General features: G+C 36.0%; 3 protein-coding genes and 1 non-coding gene across 4 annotated transcripts in view; all 4 read right to left on the bottom strand.

The window, feature by feature from the left end:
• Positions 1–17,631, bottom strand: part of LOC115446411 (GTPase-activating protein CdGAPr) — a 71,488-nt gene extending 53,857 nt beyond the window's left edge. Inside the window, exon 1 of the mRNA XM_037444322.1 lies at positions 17,154–17,631. The gene's annotated coding sequence lies outside the window, so the exon portion shown is untranslated. The remainder of the gene's footprint in view (positions 1–17,153) is intronic.
• Positions 6,967–7,039, bottom strand: Trnak-cuu. Its single transcript has one exon. It is a non-coding gene; the product is annotated as a tRNA-Lys (tRNA).
• Positions 17,632–17,991: 360 nt separating the features above from the next.
• Positions 17,992–23,488, bottom strand: LOC115446410. Its single transcript, XM_030173066.2, has 4 exons — positions 23,229–23,488; positions 22,639–22,811; positions 21,897–22,063; positions 17,992–18,696 (listed from the first exon to the last, which is right to left on the bottom strand). The coding sequence occupies exons 1-4, from the start codon at positions 23,407–23,409 to the stop codon at positions 18,495–18,497; spliced, it is 723 nt and encodes a 240-aa protein (XP_030028926.2). The 5' UTR covers positions 23,410–23,488; the 3' UTR covers positions 17,992–18,494.
• LOC115446409 (leucine-rich repeat-containing protein 34) lies at positions 18,926–20,447 on the bottom strand. The gene has a single exon (XM_030173065.2). The coding sequence runs from the start codon at positions 20,336–20,338 to the stop codon at positions 18,974–18,976; it is 1,365 nt and encodes a 454-aa protein (XP_030028925.2). The 5' UTR covers positions 20,339–20,447; the 3' UTR covers positions 18,926–18,973.
• Positions 23,489–24,332: the final 844 nt, after the last annotated feature.

The raw sequence follows: 24,332 nt of genomic DNA, 5'->3' as shown, positions 1-24,332 counted from the left end.
AATATACTATTATTGTTATCGAAGTTTACGCAAACACTACATACTTAAGTAAAACTGCATATGGATCTAGACGCGTTTAATTTATACAAGTATAATGACGCCGAAACCTGCACAGGGTTAAACGTCAGGATAAAATTATATGTAAAATTGATGTGAGCGTGTAAACCTAAACTAGCCCAAATAGTTAAGAAGATAGGTATACTAACTACTACTAGTAGTTTTATTCACTAGCTACATAAATTACCAAATCCCTTATTTCTAAGGTTCAAAGAGGAGAAAGATATAGGATTCCGTCTCTCGTCACTTGAATTTTCTTAACAGTGCGCACCAGTGAACACAAAAACCTTGTTATTTGAAAGTAAGCGTACCTATGCATTATGCAAAAAAATAAGCCAAGTGCGAGTGGGATTCGCGCACTGGGTATTTGGCGAGTTGTAAACGTTTTGACAACGGGACAGCAAAGTGATTCTATAAGGCTAAGAACTCACGAAGCGGTTTTTACTCGCGCCCGCCGTGGTTGAGAAACGGCTGTTTTATTTCCAAACTCATGACGACCGGAGATCTGTGCAATTTGTAACCACCGCGGTTCCGATTATGTCCTGCAAACTTGGCGAGCAATTATCGCAAGGCGGGCGGTTACAAGATGGACAGTTAACGGTCAGTTGAGTTCCAGAACGCCATGGACACATATCAGAAACGATCACGATGGAGGAAAATGGCGTCAGATTTCTGTAACCACCTCTCCCCTACCGACTACTGAATTCGCCCACCTACTAACCACAGAGCGCGCTGGTGCTACCGTGGCCCGCACGATTCTACTAGTTGGACGCCAATACAGCGGGTACCGCATACAACCGCGCACGCCGCGGGCGTAAAACGGGTTTTGAAATGTGCGTTTAGTCCAATTGAAATGTTACAATTTAAGGACCGAATATTGCATTTCTTGGAGGACGCAATTTTATTTTTGGGCCATGTGTGGGGGGTCAATAGAAGCTTAACCTCAAGTTTGTGGGGTCGCCACCCTTGTCCCCCGGCCGCCATCTTGGAAAAAGGGGTGAAAACACTTTTTTCGCGATATCTCGGAAACTATACGTCTTACAAAAATTTTGTAAAGCCATAATTTGTAGCAAATTGTTTTGCCTGCAAATATGTTTTTTTTTCTCCTTTATCCCCAAATGGTAACTCATACCTTTTCTACCTGCATAACATTCGATAAGTTAAATTTGGTAAGTTCTATGGCAAAGAAAAGAGTTAGGAATAAATAAGTAAAGTTGTACGAATTTAACAAAAAAATTGTAATAATATATTTACAATAAAAAAAAAATCAAAAATAAGTTAAACATTTTGTTTCGACCGGATTCTCATGAGCATTGACGAACCCGGTAAACTTTGGAGCGCTGTAACAGCGTTTTAAATGAATGAAATAAAAAAAAATATAGGGAACAATTTTCCTCAAAAGATCATTTACAAGTTAGTTTGAGGTAATTTTTTTGTAAAATGTAAAAAAAAGTTATAGAGCAAAAAAGAAAACTTTTATAAACATTTTCTCACATTTTTGCTTATAACTTCTTTTAATTTTTAATTTACGGCAAAAGTTATATAAACATATTTGTAGGCAAAAAATTTGCTACAAATTATGACTTTACAAAATTTATGTAAGACGCATAGTTTCCGAGATATCGCGAAAAAAGTGTTTTCACCCCTTTTTCCATGATGGCGGCCAGGGGATAAGGGGGGCGACCTCACAAACTTGAGATTAAGCTTCTATTGACCCCCCACACATGTTGTAAAAATAAAATTGGGTCCTCTAAAAAATACAAAGCTCATGTAACATTTCAATGGGCTAATTGTTTTTAGCTTAAGGTTCCATTTTTTTCCTTCGAGTAACTGTTGCTCAAGTGTTTAATGAGTAAAAAAAGCAACAACCATAACTACAGACGCATGTTATAACATTAGTACATCAATCTTTTAGCTTTTGCTTTAGCCGAAGTTTCAGCGTTGTTGCGTTTCCTTTTCTTGCCTAGAAATAGCTTTACTTCCCATTGTGTCTGAAACATAATAATATAATAATAATTTATAGTAACTACTAAAATTATTGTCACACATTAAAGAAAAAAATATTTTACTTACTAAAGTACTAAGATGTGGCAATCACTGTATACACGTGACTATTTTTTCTACGCGCAGCAAGGTCAACTGTAGTCTGGCCGGAGCGACGAGCGATACGTCCTCTCTCTAGAAAGCCTCAAGGCGGACTAATTTGAAACGATTTGCGCGTTGCGTTTTATAGTGGTATTTAAAATATTTATAGAAAAATAACAGAGCTAATTTTGTTGAATTTTTAAATTGTATGTTTTTAAGGAGATGTTCTTCTATTATAGTAATCCAATATTATATTCAATTAAGTAAGATATAGTGATAAAAAAAATTAATTTAAATGACCAACATTTCTGAAATTTTCGAATTCTTTGAATTTTTATTTCTCATGAATTAAACATAAAAAGATATTTTTTCTCTACTAACTTTTTCTTCAGGATCTTTTAGTTAGATAAAAATAACATATTGTTATGTTCCTTAGCGGTTTAAGATATTTTGAGCTTCGAAATAGACGTTCGAAGCGCAAATTTGAAAACCTCTGTTCAGTAATCATTAAACAATTTACAAATACTCAATAAATTTAAAAATTTTCTCTACTAACTTTTTTAGACAACAAAATTTTCTATAATAATTACTAATTCATATGTTTTTAAAATAATGTTTTGATGGATATTATCTCCATCGAAAAGTGCTGTTTTTGAGACATATGGCGCGCGGATGCGTAAACGCTCTTAAGTAGTTACTGCAAATGATTACATTGCCGTGGTCACTATAACTTCTATAATATATAAAAGGGAGCCGTGTAGTAAGAAATCTTGATATACTCTCAAGTCTACTGTTTGATTATGCATTCTTCTTTAAGGTGAAATAGCAAATAACCAGGCCGGCATGCTAGTGTCAGTAATCTATTGCCAGAGGACATGTGCCTTGGGCTTTAATCCGTTTAACGTCATTGCCGAACTTGGAATGCTCGATGACATAGGATAAGGGAAGAAAGGGCAATGAATAAAATCGCTTTCTCCATAATTTCTCTTACCTAACAAGGAAAATGAATCATATTTACCTAAACAAAAGTTGTATATTGTTTTACGTAACACCTTACAAGCATCTATTAATCAAAATTCAAAACTCTGCTATATTAATTACAAAATAAGGCGCAATTTTCATCGACCTCACTTTTTCGCATGTCATCCATAACTCCATCAATCAAAACTCCACTTTATTCTCATCACATTGTAGTACTTTTTCTGTTGAGCATAAATTCGCTTATCATCTAACGACGATGACGAATCCATTTAATTTTTATTTGTATGTAGTTAGAGCTGGTAATTGTATATTATGATTTTGGGTACATAGCTGTTAACAGCGCGTAGTATAGTACTTGTGTCATGGGAAAAAACTTGTTGATATATTTTTTACGACTAGCATGTTTGTATTATATTTACAGCTGCTGGTATAGAATCTATTTCTCCTGGAATCCACCACAGTTACACCAGAAATCCAGGATCAACGGTCGGCTCACTGAGCTCTGGGAACATTAACCTGTCTACCCCCGATCTATGTAATCAAATAGATAGAGAGGAGTTAGTAATATTAATTTATACTCCATATCTTCATAACAAAGCGGGAGGCAAAATAATGATAATAGTCATCGTAATCTCGACTACAAGATTCTCGGCAAGGACAGAATGCAGTGCCTTACACGTCGGCCAAAAGACGCCCACAATAACTAGGCACCAGTATAACTGCAACACACTAGAATACCATCGACTCATTCCCTTCGGCATTAAGCCGTTAAAAATTATTAACCCTTGTAGGAGTGATAAGTCGATACGTCATTGCGTAGATTTAAAAAAAAATAAACAATAGCATCACTCGCTAGCGGTACTGACTCCGTGCAGTTAATGAACTTCAATGCCCAATCATTAGAGGTCGGATACGAGGCCTTTTTATCGCGTGGACGGCACAAAAAATATCTGTCAGGCGTGAGTCGGCATTCTCTATGGACAGTGTAGTTTGGTCCATGGAGTTTTATTATGACCGAAAAAATTTCTGGCTTTATGGTTTGGACTTTTTGGCGTGTGAAAACTACGCGAAAATACTTTTATTCATAATACTATTATATTCATCTTAGCATAGAAATATTTAGAATATTCATTTTCTAATTTTACAGTGTTATTATCGCAGAACCAACTGTTTGATACGCACCACATTTTTTTTTTAGAGATAACTTTGTTTTGATTTTAAGTAATAATTCATAAAAGCAACCTTTTTTCGTTTTTACTATTTAATTTTTCTTCGCAGGAACAGGCTGGAGGCAGGTCGATTTGTACAGATCCTTCTGAAAATCTTGAGAGAAGGTATATATATTCAGCAGTGGACTTTATGCGACTGATGATGATGATAAAGCCTTTTTCATCCTGAGATAAAATAAATCGTAATAACAAGTACGGTATACCGACTTGAATTTTGCATACCTAACAAGCTCATTATAATTGAAACCAAACAGGTGCGAACTGAATGAAGCACGTTGCGAACCGGATTTAAGGCGTCCAAAAAACGTTACTCGAGCTAGCGACCGCATGCGACTTCGCACGCGTTCGTGACGATTCGCGTGTCACCTTACTTAAAGTCTGCTGAAAACTCAAATTAAACTTTGAGTCATATTTTAGGTCATTATTTATTATTCGTGAAGTTACGGATAGCCTTTTATTTGCCTGGTGCGATCTTCTTTAACTGTTTCCATACGTGACCTAAAACGTGGTCCTGATCTGGTTATTTCTGCGCCCCTTCAGGGTATGCACCCTGGGCACGACTGTAACCGCCCTAGTCACTGCACTGGTGTCACATATTTGTTTTTTTGGGCATACTAACCTCTCATGACACCAATCGAGAAGCGTAAGTATGTAAAAGACTTATCAAGGTAATTTAATGCTCGCATTAAGCATTTGACATTTGATAAATCGAACCATGTTACGGTTTAGTTATAGCGGTACAGACCTCGGCGGGGACCCAGCGTTTATGCTCAATTAACAAACGGACACAGTTTATATTTTTACTATACGTAGACAGTCATATCATTTACATTTTTGATATAAATGAATTATTTAAATTCAATAATTTCGAGGCCATGACGAGATTCATATAATATTTATGATTTTAAAACACGCTATTTTTCGGGAATACCCACAGTAAATTTTTTCAACCATTTTTTTCCAACGATTAATAATAAAAGCCTCATCAATACAAAGGTTGTATATGGTTTTTTATAGTAAAAAGGTCCATTAAACAGACGCGGAACCCCAAAAGAAACCTGACATCGCACACGCCCACCACAAACGACATACCGTTACATTACCGAATTTGATGCAGTCATAGTATTCAGACACACACGTACTGTGACAAGCTAAAATATTCATATAAAAGGCGTAATGGATGCCTTTGAGTAAAAAAATACTGAATGAATTATCATTATGTATTTTTTATTTCGTCTCCATAATACAGTTGGAGTAACAGTTTTTTTTTTGTAGACAAAACGAAGTTGCAAGCAAGTCACTCGCCTGACTGTTTTGGAAAAACATTGTACTTCACTTCGCTGTCACCATGAGACCTAAAATGTAAACTTATAAAGGCCAGATATTACACTGTTTATAATTAATCTAAACATGAGAACAACTATTTGCTGGTGGTAGGATATATTTTATATCAACTTGAACAGCGAACACTGTACACAAAGTGTTAAAACCTGCCATATTAGGACGTAACTGCGTCGCGTTCGTAGATCAGCCTGTGTATATCCGGTCCCAACAGGCCGGCATAATTGTGTCGACTGCCGAGGGACAATCATCACTCGTCAGTCGACATTCTATTGGACCCCAGTTCACTTATCAGGTGCAGCGTGGTCACTTTGTCGCGCACATATAAAAAAAACAACAGTGCTCACACTGATGCTTGAAGCCAGAAACCGAAATGAAATAGACATTATATCAAAGAGCGGACGAATAAAGCAACACATTTCGTGACAACTGAACCATCACTCTTAGACAATATCTGAGTAAAACATACACGCGTCGCCAAAACTTGAGGTAAGATAATAAATTCTCTTGAACTTTGAAGACCACTAATCCATAACAGTGTAGAAATACCGCAAGGTAAAAAAATCAACAAACATCAGGAACGAGTCAGAACCAACCTACATGTGGTCAGGGACCTCGTGCAGAACCTAATCTTGATCAATTGAGAGGAATTACAATGAACTTGTCGGGAAACTGGCGATTCTTGAATTAAATCCGCAAGGTCGCCCGCACTGGACGCACTCATTTGCTGATGCGACATAGGATCAAGATGGGACTTGCTCAATGTCGAAGCATATAAGAACTACGAACCATAGATACGATGTTTTTAAGAGCTATTAATGCGCAATAAATGCGTTTCAGTGTGGAACTGTATACTTATTCATACAGATTACTTAATTCGTAGAAAACAAGCGCGTCTTCCGATCGATTGTGATCAAAAACATCATGCGCATAGGTACTAAGTAGGTATATGTCTTTAGCAAGAACACCCCGAAATTAATGAATAAACTACATAAAAATACACCGTATCAATATATTATTCAGAGTTCGGACATTTCAATTTGAATAAAACTATTGCTTTTACAGTGCTGAGTGCGGTCCGTGAATATTATGGTCTCACGCAATGATCTAAATTATTTTATCAAACTTCAATTTCATCTTTGAATATATTTTTTTTTTACTAAAAAAAATCTGATTTTAGTGATCATATCCGTAACGGCGTATTAAGATACTTATATGTTAATTTTGACAACAGTATACGCCGCAAATTTTTCAGAAAAATAAAAAGATGTAGCGCCCAACGTGGGGCTCGAACCCACGACCCTGAGATTAAGAGTCTCATGCTCTACCGACTGAGCTAGCCGGGCTAGTGAATGCTTGACCCAATTTCACAGTGGCATTGAAGAAGCGCTAGATAAGATAAAATTAACACGATGTTATTATTTGTTTAACAAGTTATAAGTGTATTGATAACAAATCAGTGATAAGTATTTGAAGGATCGTGACAAATATTTTCTGTGATACGCTGCACAGATTCCCCGAATAATCATAATTGTAAATCACTGATAAGTTGCTGTAAAAAAAAACTCTATGAATAAGGGTGTTTAAAGATAAACACCCTTATTCATAGAGTTTTTTTTTATCTAAGGACGGAGTAAAGCTGTGATAACAAGTCTATTTCTCAGTGCTGACGGCATGGCAGCCTTCACAGTGCGTAGCCATAGGGCCGTTGTGATTGCCTAATATTGTTGTATCACAACAGCTTTACTCCGTCCTTAGATAAAAAAAAACGTCTATGAATAAGAGGGAAAGTGTATATAAGAACCTAAATATACTACAAATAATCCAGTAAACAGAGCAATAAGCTATAATATTCTAGACATGCACACGAAACTGTACCCGCGCAAAGCCGGGACGAATAGCTAGTAAATTATAACTGGTTAGTGATATTACGACCGAGGCGCGGTATGACATTGAGCCGGCAGTATTTATAAAATAAGAACATCCTCGGAGTTATTTTTATACGATACGATTTCTCTATTTCCGTTTACAAGTATAATATATCTTTATAAACTGTTTATAATATAAACTCATGCGTTTTGTCGAGTGAGGTAGGCAGAGGCCTCCTGCTTTTTTGAAGTCGGTTAAATGTAGTAGTGTAGTCACATGTGACGAGGCATAGCCACCACAAAATATTTATGTTCAAAATAAACTTTGATTCTCATTCCTATTATATTCTTATCGTATGTATATACGTAATATGAAGATTTACAGAATAATAATAAGGACTCATGCTATCTATAGTTTATTTTTCAATCAACGCTGCTCAATTTATATATTCGCTTTATCTAGCACGAGAATCGAACCCAGGATCCAAGGCACGTGTCGGATGTAGAACCAATGGCATTAGCAAACAACACCCGTGAGATAACTGGGTTATGTCGAAAACCCGTCGAACCATGAATTCTTCCATACTCCTGTTCCTGAATGTGATTGCATTACAAATTTAACTTTAACATAACCGATTATGGTTGATTTTCGTTAGATAGGGTTCAAATATTCTGGAATCACCAGGTGTAACGTGTATGACGCAGTTTATTGGTTAACCGATTACGAAGGAGTTGTAATTTGCTTGTGTTAAAGGAAGCTTTTACTATTAATTGAGATTGCACTCAATACAACAAATCGGTAGTCTCATATTCCGTCCACATATATCCTGGGTTAGACAGTGTAGACTGTCCATCAGCCTTATTCCAGTAATATTAAATAGATGATTGCCTCAGTGGCGTAGTTGTATTACGGTATGACTGCAGTGCTGAAGTTACGGGTTCGATGCCCGGTCCGAGGAGTGATATTGGGTTTTTCTATTCATCATAAAACGTGTAATAGTATATGTGTATGTGAAAAAAATACGACATTGAACTATGGAAAGAAAAACCGCGACGAAGCATCACATGCATTATACCTATAGTCGATTATAATCAAAATATCGCATCATATTTGCATTACGAAAAACAACAAGTAAAATAACTATACTAATCATCAGTTTGTCCAAACTGAGTCAACTAAACTTAATTATTTGCCAATAAAGTCTGTGCCAAACCTATCGAAAATAAACAAATAATTCAAATAAAAATGTCTGGAGGACCAATTCCCTTTTCTTATCCCTTTACACAATAAAATATCTGTAGGAAACTCGTCATCCCGTGGTGTCCCTGAGTACCTAAATTAATAGAGTGAATCAGTCGTGGACTCGAACGTTATTTTTATGTATTTTCGGCGACTGAATTTGACTCATCAATGAGTAAGTTTGGAAAGTGCGGTACAAATCGTATCAAGTCAAAGACATTTTTTTTGTGACATGAACTGCTATTACGTAGTTGGCTTGCTGTTTAGAAAAAAAATTAAATCTTGTAACACTTTATATCATTTATTTATTATACGTCACCACATTAGAAGTTCATGCGTACGAGTGAGATAGCGAAATGTTCGAATCTCGCGCCATTCATAACGAAGATAATGTGTTAAATTTCTTTAACTACTGTATTCTATAATAAATTACCATATTTTTTTAAACATTTGTCATTTTACATCGTAGGTATACAATAATTTACAAAATGTTACTTAAAAAACCCTATATTCTTTAAAGCCTTTGTTCGCCGCGTTCGATTTCCTCCTTAAGTCATAGGGGCGTTGACACAAAGGCTGCGATAATAATCTCCCCTACTTGCGAGCATTGCCAAAAGTTTACCCATGGCTTTATGGTATTCGGGCCGGTGACGTAATCTGCGTCTAGGCAGCACGTCGCGACGGCCGGGCGTCGCGCTAATGTTAACGTAGCGTCAGCAAATACGACGAATTGTCGGAATACATCGTACTTAGACTAAAGTAACAAACTTACGTAAGATATCAATAAACGATCTTCATTCTTATCTCTAACTCAATAGCAAGCGTAATCAATCAAAATAAGTAATTTACCTGATATCTGATTTTCAAAAATGACTCAATAGACCTACACCTACTTAGGTATCCAACATCCATCATCTATCGTATATGCGCATATCCGCCGTCCATTATGATGGGCGGTGGCAGAACGCTCCCTTTGATGCGAAATAACGCACTGCGCCAATTTAATCGGGTCATGGTTACCAATATCTGTACTGGGTTACATAATATAAAATAAATATTACTATGTGTTGTTCGCGGCTTCGCCCGCGTGAAAAGCCTTTCTCGATACACGAGTTTGTTAAAACACTGTAACGATTTACAGGGCCGCCTGAGCGACATCAGCGCCTATTAAAAATCCCATTATTTCCTATATATATTGTGAGCCAAAATTGGGAGCTATTTAGCGGTATAAATTGTCACTTACGTTTTAAGCCAGGATATGGCCTATCCATGTGCCAAATTTCATCCAATTCTGTTCGTTTGTTCCTGCGTTTACTTTTAACAAACTTCCAATCGTTCGAAACATCTTCACAAACCTTTGCACTTATAATATTAGTAAGGTAGTACATCGTATTTACCATTGATAAGCTCACGCTTTTATCCCAGAAGGGCTAGGTTGTGATGCTATTAATGCACAAGACATCGAGTTTATATTTATCCTATTATGTGATAGTCATAGGAGGCTCGCCTATTGCCTAATCGGTCACAAATTCAAACTCGGGCAAATCAAGTAATTTTTTTGTTTATTTTCTTTGCTCTGACAATTAGACAGGGCTTCACTGTCCGCAGTGCGCCCAAGTCACAATAGACTATACTACATATTTTACTAGCATAAAAGGTTCTACTAATCAAATTTAATATTTTATTTCAGGAAAAGAAATTCACACAGACAGTGCTGCGAACAGGAGCTAGTTATGAACACTTTTCGTTATGGATGTTTGTAGCGATGATCACTTAATCTCTAAAACTACTGCTGCTATATTGAGCACTCTATCACCAATAGACAGCTTTACATCGTCCCGGATTGCTCCAGACTACTTTTACTCGATAACGGACTTCAAAGCGGGCAGTGTCGCGAAGAGAAACTAGTATCATAGTATACCATGTTAAGTGAGAGTGATGTCGTCACCGTGTGAGTCACCCCGGTGCGACCTTTGCCGGCCGAGCCCTGCCGGCCTCGCGCTGACCTTAAAAACGAGGGTTGTTCGCAATTGTTCGCGCCGGAGCGAACAGCTCCAACTATCTCTAGGTGTCTTGTAAAATAAATACCCAAATCGTAACCCCGGATCTGGTAGTAAGGCATTGTGTATTTCTGCCAAGGAGCTATGTACAAGAACTGTTCCAGTATGAAGGAATATCTACTTACTGGTCATTGTAAGATCGAACATTTAATTTCTTAGAACGACGTTAAGTGTTTTTTTTTATTGCTTTAAATGGCGATTGATGGTAACCTATACGACCGCTAATAAACAGTAGAAACACCATCCAACACCGTGAATTACAAAGTATGGTTTGGTATTCTACTGTGCTTGCCATCATGACATGAGACGTTTAAGTCTTATTATGTCTGATTGACTTGCCCATCTAGTATTTCATTTGAATAAAATTATAAACTACGCAAATCCTTATTCCCTTATGACTGTCCAGTATGGGAGGCTGCTATACAACACACAATGACTCCTATCTTTCTAATACTTATTAATTTTCTTTAACGCAGGCATCGCACGCAGTTTTCTGATACTGAGTGTTTATGGGCAGTAGAGATCACCTAACATCAGATGACCTACTTTCATATCAAGCCAAACAAAATTGAATGCAATTCAATCATTATTAAATAAAAGTCATGTCGCCAGTCGCCCGGTAACACACAAGTCGACCGCAGGCCTGCGGCCGCAACGCAAATATATTGGAACGAGGCTGCATTACGTTGATGCTGAGTAAGATCACGTAACATTTGTTCAAATTGATTCAAAGCTGGCGCCTCTTCGCCAGTGAAGTGACAAAATGCGGGCTTGATTCTCTGGTCGGACAATGTTATCCCTATTGCACTATTTTCTTCTATTAGAGGTCGAATTGGAGTATCGACTTAAAATGATTCAACTTCCTTTCGTTAATTTGCCAATGAATTTTTAACATCTCAGTTCCTACTTTCTCCTAATGAAACTCAACATGGTTTCACAACATAGCTGTGGTTGGATTTATCCAATACATTCTTTAGAATGTAGTATTATTTAAGAGGAAAAAAAGTAAAGGGCAAGAGTACGCTGCGGACAAAAGCTAGCAAATAAAACGACAACCAACGATGACTGGACGTTTGAACAAAATTTATGAGTGACTGCGAGACATTTCACTGGAGCGAGCACGTAGCGCGCTTTCCACTTTCCATACAAAGTACACATTTTGACAAGACGACTTATGGTGGCCAGGTGAAAATCTGAATTAAAACTATTTACATAATAGTGAGACAACGGTACGGAGCCGGTGTTCTTCGTACCGGAACAAAATGCTTGGAATGGTGGTTGGCAGAAATAGACGGTGACGCTTGCTTTAAATAAACCTATTAATGCTCACTAAACCATCCTACTCGTTGTGTTTGCAAAGCTATCTACCTGAAGACTTGATTGGGGTGGTTATTACAGCCTCGCAAAAAACCATCAGCTGGCAGCTTTACTCTGCTAAGGTCAGATTGCGTGAGGTCCACAATTATTCCCACTTAAAATTCAGTAGGCCCTATGGTTCCGGTGTAACCTGCCTTCAACCAGGATAATATTCAATCTTCTTTTATGGAACGTGTAGCCAGTTTGGAAGACTAAAACCTAGTTCGGTCTACACTCTACACTAGTATTTAAGTCGATTAACAAGTAATTAATAACTAAACTTGAATGAATTTCGAAAATTTTGTCGAACAGTTTAGTATAGGGGCGCTTAGTTACTAAATCATTCGTTATTTAACTTCGTCGTTCTTATTTCGAACACAGAAAATGAGTCTGCTACGAAACGACAGGTCGCCGATGCGATCTACGACTCGATAAAAACAAAAACACATACTTCAGCTAGACATCCAATAACCATTAATCATAAATCGATTAACAAACGATTATAGATCCGAATGAACTACGATAGAAGTCAGAACACACCGGCCGGCGCGCGCGGCTTCTGCGAACCAAACAATGCACCACTTCCTTACGCGGTACGTGAGCGCGGTGCTAATGCGATGTTACATTTACAATAACCAGTAGGATATCGCGCGCGCTCAGAATTAATGATGGTGCGACTGCGTATAATCGCTACTGCATATGATGGTGATACGTAGTCTAAATACAATCGCCGAGTTTTATTTCATGGCCTGGAGAACGGAGTTTTAAAGAAGTCCCGGAGAGGTTCTCTCTTTTTATTTTAGGCTGGATCTTACTAGACTCTGAGATTTTCCCTCTGTTACTCGGAATTGAAACCATATTTAGCAATGAGGAACAACAAAACGTTACGATCTTCGATGGTTGCCAAAACTACACCCCTCTGTCCTAACTCATAACTTCTGGATGTATACGGCTTAGGTATGTATTGAACGCGAATCGCAAAACGAGCCACTAGTATGTATGTTTTACACGATTGGTGACGGTTAAGCGGTCGGGTAAAATACGTTACTGGTATCTTCCAACCAACTCTTTCAGCTTCGTTTTGCTTAGACACGTGATGGAAAAACTGTAGGTCAGTACGTGAATCGACTCGTAGTACAAGTGATCGAAATGTAAATTTGACGTAAAACTGGTGTACTAAGTCCCGTTTTGTTACTGTTGCTTTTTCATGTTTTTTATTCTGACCTTCCACCCATGTAGAGGTCCAAAGTATTAGAGTTAAAATATTTTATTTAACTCCTTGATAAATGCGTTTTTCTTCTCGTGTTATGACCTGCCCTAACCTTATGCCTTCGTTTACTTAGGCATAAGATTTTTTTGTTTTAACTCTGTCGGAGTGCCGTCGTACACAGCACACATAACCCAGTTCTACGCACATTGTAAATTGATCAAACAAAGGGTCCGTCTTATCGCCATGTTTGTACTAATTGTTCCCAATTACCGGCCACGCACCGACTGGCAGATTAACGAAAGTTGGGTCACGATAGGCAGTAATAGCTGCTCGGCTCTCTATGCGAAAAACTGAGGAATTATTAATACTATACTTACTGGTGGTGGGTCTCTCATAATGTGTGAGTCCGTCGGGGTAGGTACCACCGCAATATCTATTTCTACCACCAAACAGCAGTGTATAATCACCGTTGTGTTCCTGTTTGAAAAACATTGTAGGCAGTGTAACTATTGGACATAATAAGACTTAACATCGCATGTCTCAGGATGGCGAGCGCAGTGGAATACCCAAGAATAATTTGTAATTCAAGGTGTTGGTGTTTCTACTGTTTATGGTCGGTCGTATCGCTTACCATTAGGCGAACGACAAGATCATCCCGTCATTCAAAGCAATTAAAAAAATCCTATTTCCAACAGTATGCTTATAATCTCGCACTCTACGATACATATGTAAGGCAGGCGACGACTTAAGTTGACGGGGACGGGGAATAGGGATGGGTGCGGGTTGCTCAAGATCGGAATGATTGACTCTCAACTTTGGAGCTCTAGGGTCACTAACGGAAGACGTCGTCTCCTCTTTTGAAAATGATTCTGGTATTATAAACCAAATATAATGTACAAAACATATTGTCTCAAAATCGCCGATGCTCTGAATGATCTCTGAGTTAGTGTAGCAGACCACGCCTAGCTATTTAAAAAATCAAGTCTACCGCCAGAATATCGCTAATGAGTTAAATCAATTTTCTAGATCAAAATCTAGGTGAAACAGTTAACGGGTGAAAACGAAACCCGTTTCGCAGGCACACACGCTAAAACTAGAATAAACGAATAATTAACTTGTATATGGAACGAAACGTGCAAAAATTAACATTACCATGGTACAAAATTACTTGGTAATCAACATTTAGTAGTATATTAGTGAAAGTTACATGTACAAAAGCTAATGTGTTTATTTCCATAGAGCTTGGGGGTAGGCAGGGGGCGATACTGCACTATTAGGTTGCTGTGTTTTCTTCCGTTTTAGTGAAGTTATTTTATTTTCAGGCCAATGATTGATTGGCTTTGGCGTGATGCGAACATTTGAGTAGACAAATATATCAAGAGTTGTTACGACATTCTGTTATCGATTCTTCTAGTCTTTTAGATATTTTTTTTAAGTATTTATTGAATGGAAACGAAATGTCTACGATATTATTAACATAGATATTATAAAAAAATCCAATAGGTGCAAAATCGAATAGATGTACTGAAACATGCAAAAAAATATTTTGTGTTGCATTTCTAGGGATTAAATATCAAAATGTTAGAGTGTGTCAAGCACAAAACCAATGAACAACAATATGACTGAAAGCATTCTTTAATCATAGGGATATTAACAAGTGTTGAAAAAAATTATCTTGGTAATTAAATTAAAAATAAATAAGAAAGATCTCCTCTAATTTTTGAAGTCAGTAAAAAATGAACTTCCAAATATAAGCAATTAAAATAAGATATGTGTGATGAAAAATAACTTAACTGTGACAACAACTTAAATATTAATATTATGTCCTTCGATCAACAATACCAAATTATGTGCTAATACTTTCCATTATAAAAAGTTCAGTTTAACAGTACAGTGCAGTCGGCCAAAAGTATTGTTTCGGCTCACAACATATAGGTTGGATGACCCATATTTAATATTATGTCTTCAGTGGAGGTACTCTAGACAACAGCTATCCTGAAGGTTCTGATTATAGCCCGAAATTTCTGTTATGATAAACTTATTCCCATCATATCTCTAAGGACAGAATACTGCTATATAACTACATTTTAAATATAAGACATTAATTTGTGGATTGCCATGTCCCGTATTTGTCAGATCTTACATGTGAATATGATCCTCTATGTTTAGAATTTATAAATGTGTTATACATAACAGAAAATTGTGAATTGATACCTGGAAATAAATCAAGAAGTAGATAGAAACATTAACAAAAAAACCAATGGTGTTATATGCAAGTTGAAACATATCCAGACTAGGAAATGCCTAATTTAAACAAATACAGCATCTTTTCAACAATAATGGTTACTTTATATGCCTATTTTATTCATACATATCAATTGTACCAAATACATTTTAGATAATTGGGAATTACATTTGATTGCCAATGATAATGAATGTAAACTTATATTTGCTTTGTTAAAAAAAAATTTTGTTATAGAAAGTTTTTAAAAAAGTTAGTAAACACAGATATTGTTGAAACAATTATTTGCCTATACACATGCTATATCCTAGATTAACATATAGACATATCTTTATATGTTATAAAACAAAGTCTCCTTTCCTGTCTGTCTGTATGTTATCAATTTTCTCAAAATCTACTTAATGGATTATTATGAAATTTGGTATGGAGATAGTTTAAGACCCTGGGAAGGTTAATTACCATGCCGGGGCTTTTACACCAGAAAACTCCTTCACACGAATGAAGCAGTGAGCAAAAGCTAATTGTTTACAGCCCTGAATATGCATAGCGTGCTTATTATTCTGGGAGAGAATCTTCAATCAGCGCCACAACCAAAGTTAATCTTATATAGGCATGGAAAAGTGATCATAATTCACCTGATACTAAGTATCCAGATTAAATGTGAATTGACAAGAGATGATTATTCCTAATCAGTCAACACAATTATTTCACACAGGAACAATTTTTTTTATTTGTATTAATATGATAGCAATGGGCCATTATGTAACAAAAATTGATTTAAACGAAATACTGTAATACTTATAATGATTGCTGTAAATTACACAAACAAGTAAATCAAAATAAAATTACACCATACAGCTCTCCTCAAAATGAATGATAGATATTACAATATAGTAAAATGATAATATGTCTTACTAGATACCACTGTAATTCACCATAAGTATTACATCTACAATCAACAATATAGTAGAGTACAGCTTATATTAACACATTAAAATATCACACTGATAATTAGAGAGAATGGAAAGCAGGTTTCAAATATGTTACTTAATCATGTAAATATAAAGTCTACAATTCTAATGATGATAGTAGAGATCAATTCTGACTAGTACATCAATTATTGCTAGATAATAAGCACATTTATCACTCAATGTGTCTCTATAAGCTCATCATACATTGACAATGGTCTCCATCCATATAAATTTGAGTTCCGTTTATTTTCTACACATTGACTTAATTTAAGAGAGAATAGGAAATGTGTTTAAGGATAAAGTATTGTAAAATTATATAAGCCTAAAAAGATGTATATAGAAGTTCATGTCTTTTACATCTGAGAAGACTCTTAAGATATAATGATTGCAGATAATGCTGAGTATACGTAGCCTTTATTTTTTGTTATAATTCATCTTAAGTATCCAGCATTTAGAAAACTTTAATAAGTACTGGTGCATGATTTTAAGTGTAAAATAAAAATAGCAACTGACCTTTTCAGTAGGGTGTTATAACAGCCAAACTAACAGCATAATCACATTGAAAAAAAAGCCAAACACTTAACCACCATCATATTATCACACTATTTTTTTTTACCAGTACAAGAACCAAATTATAATGCACGAAACACACGATAAAACACTAAGTTGCAAACACGATAAATGTTTGAAAAAATTCACTGAAACGACGAAGAAATTAAACACTTTTTAAAAACAGGATGTGGGAAAGCGAAAACAAATTAGTTTTAGGTCCGATTGATCGGTAATTGCACAGCTAAATGTTACTATGACGAACTGAGGGTTTACACGACAATCTGTTGCTAATATTATTACGTCACGTTACACATACTTTTTATAGTTAATTATATTTCGTAGATTATTTTTATTTGATTAGCGAACATCGAACGAGAGTGATACACCCATAAAAGTCAACAACCGTTTGACAGGTTTCTTTTGGCATTAGCAAATTGGCATTCAGTTTTCGTCGCCATATTTTCTATAATGTTGCCTTGCTTGATTAATAAACTCCCCACATTTCTGATAAAACGCATTATGGTAGTTTTGCTTGAGTAGAATCAATAATTTTCACAGATGTTTATTACGTAGGCCTATGTTTATACTCAATTATTATAAAAAATGCATATAAAAACATTTTGTTTGTTACGAATAAATTAAACTACTGTAAGCCATTATATAATGTAATACCTAGTCCCTAGATGGCAGTAATTTGTAGTTCCTTTTAAAATCTTCTATGGGGATAATTTAAAACAACAGGAGATAGGGATTTATAATTACGAAATCATGTTTTTCTTATAATTTGCGTTTATTTATTGTCTTGATATATTATCTAACATTAGAATCAATAAATACAGTGTCAACATAAAAAAATAATTTGGTGTCACAATGGTGTGAAGGGATATCGTTTTAAACATATATATAATTAATACATATTATTTATTGCACTTAACATAAGCTTGTAATAGTAGTTTAGTAACTAGTGCCTACAGTACTAATTACAATATACTGATAATTTAACTATTAAAATAATAGGAAATAACAAAACTATTACAATTGATAAGACTACTACCTAAAACGAGATCATTGTAATCACAGAACAGTTAAAAAGCATAATAATAAAAACTGGTACAACTCTTATCCAAATAAAAACAGAAATAATCATTTTAAAACACATTATTAGAAGGATTTATGGTCGTACAACGTTTACATTTACCAATTTAATAATAGATGTCACTAAAGCGCATTTTAACATTTAAATGTAGTAGTACCCAAACACGTTTAAATATTTTTTGTAAAAACTAGATAATACTGATCGATTTACTCAATAGACAAAGCCATAAGTTTCGAAGATTTCGTGTCTTTCTCCACTCCGGGGAATATAAAACCTTTTTTAGCAAGTTCTTCGTAAGTTATTTCAAAGAGATCTATGAATCCAGCCTTTTTGGCTACTGCTTGAGAAGCCCCAGCTGTAAATACCGTAGCAGTCACCTTAACGCCAAGTGATTTACAGAGTGGAATCCTGAAATAATAAAACATTTTTTTAACAAAATAGTAACTTTACTTACTTGGTAAAAAAAATAGATTGGGCTGGTACGCATTTAGATTTGGCAGATCCATAAAAAAAGGTTTGCTCCCTAGTTTGTAGCATGAAACACGATACGAAAGTTAGGGTCTTCTTAATATAAACAACTCTTTTTTATTTATTCTTTAATATTATTATTTACTTCTACAGAATTCATATCATAAAATTAATGTCTAATACAAAAATACTTCCATTTACCAAATACAAAAATACATCAAAATTGATTACGATCCGTTTTATCTAATTTATGACGTTGCTTGCAATCGACTTTAACAGTCTTTTTCTCTTCAATTATGTTTCGTTTTATATGATATAATGGTTGCGCTATTCCGTAATCTAATTCACAGTAATATAAGTGCTTATTTCTATCAGCTGGATTTGGATAATATGCTGCAAAGAGAACTTTGTCGACTTCGTAAATCTTAACATCAATTGTATGCTGAAATAAGGTGCCACTTTCCAACATTCTATCTATCACTCCACAAGTAACATGGCCGAAAGTATTGCCCCAGATGTTGAGAAATCTAAGAAAGTAAGGCTTTTTGATTGAATTTAGTATATTTAGAACACCGCTGTCCGTTAATTTATTGTGTGAGATGTCCAACGCGCGTAGCTTTGAATAAGGCATACCATAACTTAAAGCCCTCGCTCCAGTGTCTCCAATGCTATTCCCAGCTACGTTTAAGAGTGTAAGCTGTGGAGATTCTCGTAGATATTTCGCTATTAATTCAATTCCGTAGTCCCCAATTTTATTGTAACCCAAATCAAGGTAGAGTAATGTTTTGTTTAATTTCAAACCACGGACTAAGTACTCCACGTCATGGCTGACAAATTCATTCTTTTGTAAATTTAATTCAATGATTGTTGAGTTTCTTGAAAGTAAATATTCTATGTGATAAGCCATCCATTTTGTTTCATATGAATAGCGATTAAATAATGGCAGTATTCGGCTAAAATCGAACACTCTGACTGATTCATTGGCGCCGTGATCATTTCTCAAAGCCGTAATGATCTGTGCCACACTTGATAAAGTTTGACCTGTTTCTCCAAGATCACAAAATTCTAAGCTTGTGTTATTTAATAAAAATTGCGCAAAATATTCGCCGCCTCTCGTTCCTATATCATTACCATTCAACCTAAGGTATTTCAGTTTGATAAGTGGAGCGTATTTCGCCAGATTCAATATAGATTTTTCTGTTAATTCGTTATTCATAATATTTAAGTTGATTACACTAGATCTGCCTTTGACCAACAGTTTCTTTAACAATTTGAAGAAACCGCCATCTGTTATTTGATTATAACTCAAATCTATTTTGGTGATGCGTCGTTTTAACTCGCGTACGTAAATACAGATGGCTCTAATATCCAAATCGTTTATTCGTCTTTCGTATCTATCATAGATGTCTTTGCCTCTTAAAACCAGGAAACCACTTCCATCGGAATTCCTTTCAGTAAAAAGATTTAACCTGATATTATTTATCTCCGAAAACGGTAAAGGTTTTGGTTGTCCAGTAATTTTCTTTACCAAGCTTGCTGTATTGCAAATGCATCTTCGTTGTTTTCGGCCCCTATAGTACATTTTTGGATAAATGTTTTATGAATAAAACGCATACAAACAACGGAATATAAACGATAGATTTGGATTGTCTAATTTGACAATTAAACTGTTTATCTCTGCCGGAATTCAAAAAGAGTTTGTTATTGAAATATCAACCTACAAAGTACCATCATACTATGTTTAAGTTGAAAAGGCAGTAGGATGTAATTTTACCCACAAGCCTTTTTTTAATGAAGCAAAGCTCGTTAAGGCTGTCGTTAAGCCCTTACAATAAGCATAAAAGTTGTGAACGCTTTTTTAATCATAAAATTTTTAGGCCTACCTTCATTGCGGGAATAGGGCTGTGAGGGGGATACTGCATTTGTTAAATGCAGTCGGTAGTTTATGTTTTACCTATTATGCTTTAATTTTTTTTATTATATTTGTTAGGCGTTATTAAATTTTTTGACATGGTTTACATGATAATTGCTTTTTCAAATCCAAGAAGCTAACTCAAATCGTATTCAGAGACAATAGAAAATCTGTTAAATTTGTAAATTAAAAACACAAACTCAAATTCGATAAACCATACTCCATGTTATAAATAGATGGCGCTATAATAAATTCGATCAACACATTAAATTCCCTCGCGGGAAAACTCGTTAGGCATCCATTATCGATGTAAGAATGCCGGGCCGACGCGACGCGGAGCCAGCGAATTCCGATGCGACCATATTATATTGGGAATGTACTGGATTTTACTGGAATTTATTTATTGGATTCCATTATGTTGAAGACAGACCGAGATATGATTATTGAGTTATTAATACGTTTGTAAGGACTCGTGTATCATAGTACCGATAACTCCGGTCCTTAGAGATTATCTATTTAAAACCAATGTTCTAACTGAATTCATGCTTCAAAAAAATAAACTATTCGACTTTTAGTACTGCCAATCCACAGTACAGAAATTATCCAATCGCTTTGTACTTTAAACGGCCATAAGCGGAGGATAAAAAGCACGTTATGGCTCTTTAGTTTTTTCTACGTAACATAAAAAACTACATACTGAAGTAGGCGTGAATCCGAGATCAAGAAGACAATTGCTTTTAATTACTCGTTGAAACCTGAAATTATTTAGGACAGACACTTACCTCTTTAAGTAAATTAGTCCAAACCATACTGAAAAGAGGCGATAGCCTAGTTGGGTGTGGAACGGACTGCCAAGACCAATGTCCGCAGGTTCAAATCCCAAGGGCACACAAACCTCTGACTTTTCTAAAAATCATGTGTGTATTCTTTGTGAATTTATCGTTCGCTTTAACAGTGAAGGAAAACATCGTGAGAAACCTGCACATCTGAGAAGTTCTCTATAGGAATTTCGAAGGTGTGTGTAGTCTACCAATCCGCACTAGGCCAGCGTGGTGGACTAAGGCCTAATCCCTCTCAGTAGTAGAGGAGGCCCGTGCTCAGCAGTGGGCAATATATAACACAGGGCTGATATTTTTTTTTATTATTATACTGATTATAACATCAATTCCCCACTCTCTTCTGCTATATGATATCGTCTGAAGTAATGAGAGACAAATTGTTAGAATACCTTGCTTCTAAAATCTCCTTTCCAATCCCACAGCCGCGCCACTGAGGCTCTACCACCAGGCCATACGCCGTCAAGTATTTGTCCACTCCGTACCGCTCGAAAATGTTCACACTCCTCGACACCAGGTCTACGGCGCCGAAGAGTTTTGCCCAGACTTTGTCTTCCGTCTAAAAGTTTAGGTACTTATAGTGGGTAAAAGGAGGGATATTAGGCAATTTTTATTCTGCTTCACTATTTGGACAGCACTGTAAGTATCAGGAATTTAGTGCACAGATAAATCATAATACCTACTTACATTTGCTTTGGTATATGCATATTTGATATATGTTTGGTTTTATTCAGTCAAGAGGTATAAACAAATTAGCAATGAATTTTGAAAATTAAGAATAAATATCTACTAGGTTGCCTATTAAAACTTGGCCGCTAATATTTTTAATTAATATATGGCTGCGAAGAGGTGCGGCTAAGTGCACAACGGCAACCGTTTTTTTTCCGAGTCTTTATGTGTATTGTCATGAAGTGAACGATATTTTATTTGAAAAACAAATGAATGAAATGTTTTCCGAAAAATCAATTAACGATAATTTAATTAAAAATATTAGCGGCCAAGTTTTAATATGTTTTTCCTTCATCCCGGAAGGGGTAGACAGAGCCATTATATACTTCCCAATTGCCATAACGGCAACAATTTCCTTTAAACACATAGCTACCTTCTAGTAATTACTAAATTTAGTGCACGAACCTGAAACGGCACATCCTTGTCTTCCTTACATACGACGGTGAGGATATTCACTCCAACAATCACTGGACTCTCGTCATCCGTGTCTTTGATGCAGACCAGAGACAAATTGTCTTTGATGGTGTTACGCCACAATTTCTCCAGCTCAGACAACGCTACTGGGTGATTTTGAATTCCTGCAAAAATGGTCTGATTGAGAATTTTTTTGCGAATCCAAAAGTGTACAGAAGATTCAACCGTATTTGACTTGCTGGAAAAGGATACTTGAAAACTGAATACTTTTATTGACTGAATACACTTACTGACTACTTTTTAAAACAACTACACAGCTTAATGATTCCGTATGTTTCTGCGAATGTTAGACATTGAAATAAAACTATTTTGCGGATTCTATCGCGGTTTTTGTATATTTCAACTACACTGCTTTTGTCGTCTTGAAACCATCGAAACATTATCAGTGCTGGATTTATAATTTTATTAACAATATCTACTCGTGCAATTGCATACCTATTTTTATGGGAGTAAAAAAAAATAAGGTACACAAAATGTCTTGCTTCAAATTTTCAAAAAGTTCTTATTTGTGCCGTCCTTACCAATATACTTGCATGGAGGTTCATCTCTGGTGAAGTACTTCGCCATGAGCTTCAGAGCTGGTTCGTGCATGTCCTCAGTCAGATCTTGGATACGTAGGAGGCTGGTGACCCCACCCTTTCGTACAGTAAACCTCTTCCACACAGTTGGGTAGGGCACTGATGCTGGGCGAGTGTACACCATCTGGTAATAAACAATTGTGTTAGAACTTACTATAAGGGGTCAGTGTCTCGCCTCTACGCTGCTAGTGTTAAAGAGGTCAGTAGTGATTAGAGTACCTACTGTGGAAGTTCCGTATTTCTGCCGTATGGTATCACGTAATAGTCACCATATCGACCCAATTATTCAAATTCAGACTTGTTTTACCCCACAAATCCATATTACTGGACTTGGATATTGAATGTGGACTCTTGCTGTCTTCAAGTCTTGAGACCTAGGTAACTAGATTAATAAGATTTATAAAAATTTTTGGAAATTAAAAAAATGTTTTGTGGGCGCCGCTCTTGCTTTTTCGATTTATAGTTAACGTTGTCAATACAAGAAATTACTTCCAAATTTTACAACACGGCTAGCTTTAAAATTTACTTGTAGTAAGTCTCCCGCATGGGTGGATATCACCGCAATGTCTATTTCGGCCGCCAAGCGACAGTGTGTAGTCACTGTTGTGCTCCGGTTTCAAGGACATTGTAGCCAGTATAAATACTGGACATAATAAGACTTAACAAGTGTAAGTAAGTGTAGTCTAAATAATGTCCACTAACTCTTTTTTTATATACGAGCCCGGGAAAGTAACCCCACTGTACCTGATGGTAAGTCGAGTGGGGTCCAAAAGAATGTCGACTGACGAGATATGATTAACCCTCGGCAGTCGACATAATTATGCCGGCCTGTTTGAACCGGATATATACAGGCTGATCCTGGAACGCGACACATGTGGGCCACTATGGCGGGTTTCAACATCTTTTGTACGGTGGTCGCTATCTGGACGGATAAAATTTGTCCCACCACCAGCAAATAAACATAGCGTTAAACATAGTGTCTTGCAAAAACTAGAAATAAGCAGGAATATGTGAACGAATATCGTATACCACAAGAACGAATTGTAT

The sequence above is a fragment of the Manduca sexta genome, chromosome 28 (genome assembly GCF_014839805.1).
Source record: "Manduca sexta isolate Smith_Timp_Sample1 chromosome 28, JHU_Msex_v1.0, whole genome shotgun sequence".
Taxonomy (NCBI): Eukaryota; Metazoa; Arthropoda; class Insecta; order Lepidoptera; family Sphingidae; genus Manduca; species Manduca sexta.
The sequence above is the reverse complement of the archived record's forward strand: the minus strand, read 5'-3'. Positions and strand labels throughout refer to the sequence as shown.